This window comes from Peromyscus eremicus, chromosome 8a, assembly GCF_949786415.1.
Source record: "Peromyscus eremicus chromosome 8a, PerEre_H2_v1, whole genome shotgun sequence".
Lineage (NCBI taxonomy): Eukaryota > Metazoa > Chordata > Mammalia > Rodentia > Cricetidae > Peromyscus > Peromyscus eremicus.
In genome coordinates this window covers 32,319,881-32,322,272 of record NC_081423.1, presented here as the reverse complement: position 1 = coordinate 32,322,272, position 2,392 = coordinate 32,319,881, and the positions used below count along the sequence as shown (strand labels likewise).

The 2,392-nt window shown below is 48.2% G+C and overlaps 1 protein-coding gene across 1 annotated transcript; it reads right to left on the bottom strand.

Annotated features, from left to right (window-relative positions):
- Window positions 1–652: 652 nt before the first annotated feature.
- On the bottom strand, window positions 653–1,591 carry LOC131915993 (olfactory receptor 2M3-like). Its single transcript, XM_059269295.1, has one exon. The coding sequence runs from the start codon at window positions 1,589–1,591 to the stop codon at window positions 653–655; it is 939 nt and encodes a 312-aa protein (XP_059125278.1).
- Window positions 1,592–2,392: the final 801 nt, after the last annotated feature.

Sequence of the window (2,392 nt, the reverse complement as noted above, 5' to 3'; positions counted from 1 at the left end):
TACCACATTTTGATATGCAGATGAGTTTCAAATAGGTTTCCAGTTTTGATTCATTGTGGTTTCTTTCTTTGTGTGTGTGTGTGTGTGTGTGTGTGTGTGTGTGTGTGTGTGTGTGTGTTTAACAGGGCCAGCTCATGACTTGGGCTTGGAACTCAATTTGTAGCTAAGGATGACCTTGAATTTCTGGTCCTCCTGCCTCTACCTCGCAAGAGAAAGGATTATAAGGCATGGGCTAACATGTCCGGTTTCTGTGCTGGGAAAGGAGTCAAGCTTGTTGTTCATGCTAACAACTGAGCTACAACCCAGCTTAATATGTAGTCTAGAGGAAAGGCTGTGCCTGCCAACCTCCAGAGGACACAAACGGGGCATCTGATGGTTCTTAAATTCACCATGGGCTTTGAATCCTCAAAACAGTGGTTCTTAGAGGAGGAAAGGGTCATGTGACTCTAACAAGAACCATCTATTACTCAAGCATCATCCTTCCAGGTGTCCTACATGTTTGCAGATTACTCTCAGCTCACAGCCTAATCCTACCCAGCCAGAGAGTTCCAAGAAAGCTGTAGAGGAAAGATGGAAATAACAGGGAAGCCTGGACAGAGGAAGGAACAGATAAGACAAGAAACTAGAGTAAGGTGTATGGGGGTAGGGTTACCTACATGCCCCACCTCCCCAGCATCTTCCTCAGAGCACTGGTTACCTCCCTGTTCCTCAGGCTGTAAATGAGTGGGTTGAACATTGGAGTGAGGATAGTGTAGAAGATGGAGGTGGCTCTATCTCCCATTGGTGTCCTAGATGAGGCCCGCTGCATGTAGCTAAATATGGCTCCCCCGTAGTAGAGGCCCACTACAGCCAGGTGGGAAGAGCAAGTGGTAAGGGCCTTCTGTTTCCCCTCAGTGGAGGGCATTCTAATCACAGTTGTGAGGACTCGAGCATAAGAAGCCACAATGACCCCAAGAGGCAGCAGTAACATCACCACACAGCATGCGTAGATGAGGTCCTCAAACAGTGAGGTGTCAGCACAGGAGAGTCGCAACAGGGCCGGGACCTCACAGAAGAAGTGGTCCACCTTTAGAGATCCACAGTAGGGGAAGCTGAAGACCATCCCCACATCAATCACACTGTCTGCCATCCCACCCATCCAGGATGCCATGGCCAGGAAAGAGCAAACCTTCCAGTTCATGAGCACAGGGTACCTCAGTGGGTAGCAGACTGCCATGTACCTGTCATACGCCATGACAGCCAAGAGGAAGCACTCAGCTCCTCCTACCATGACCACGAGGAAGATCTGAGATGCACAGCCTGCCAGGGAGATGAACTTCCTGCCCGAGAGAAAGTTGGCTGCCATCTTGGGTACCACTGTGCATGTCATTGTCAAGTCCATGATGGAGAGCTGGCTGAGGAAAAAGTACATGGGGGTGTGCAAGCGTCTATCAGCCTGAATGAGTGTCAGGAGGAGGATGTTGCCAACAACAGCGGCCCCGAAGGCCAGAAGAACCAGGGAGAAGAAGAAAGAGTCATAAGGCGAGTGGCTGAACAGGCCTGCAAGGATGAAGCTGGATAGGGAGGAATGGTTCCAGAGCTCCTCCGCCATGACCCTGAGAAGCGAACAAGCAAAAAAACCTGTTTATTGGACATCTCAGTAGCATGAGACAAAACATAACATTTTCCTCCCAAAAGGCAAAGACTAGCCCTTTGCCACTGCCCTACCCTTTCCTCCTGCAATAAAAACCCATTTTCTCTCAGTTGCTTTCAGGTGTACCAAGCATGAATTGACCCTTATTTCTCTTGAGAGAGGAGGGAATAAGGACACAGGCAGGGGACCAGAGAGCACAAGGAGAGATAAGTGATAACTAAATGGCAGGTGGGGAGGAACAGCTTTAGGGAAAAGGGGCTGTAGATTTAAAAGACAGGAAAGTGAAGTATTGGATGACCCAAAAGACAGAAGGAGAAAGAAGTTTGGGTGGAAGGAGTGAAGGCAATACAATTAAAAACCAAAAGGCTGAATTCTCCTTGTTAAGAATAAGGGAAGAGGGCCGACGACGTGGCTCAGCAGGTAAAAGTATTTGCTATGTCAGACTAATGACTTGAGTGAGTCCGAGAAGCCATGCAAAGGTCAAAGGAGAGAACTGACTCCGTAAAGCTGTCCTCTGACCTCCAGACACATGCCATGTCACATGACCTCCATATATACATTATACACAAACATGTTCATTAATTTAAAAGGAGGAGACTCCTCTCCATTCCTTAGCTTGGAGCACCTACCTTAGAAAACTAGGTAAGTTCTTTCTCTGTGAGATGTATGTCTTTTAACAACTTTGTGTTTGGCAGGTGTGGTGGCACACACCTTTTATCCCAGCACTCAGGAGGCAGAGGCAGGTGGATCTCTGTGAGT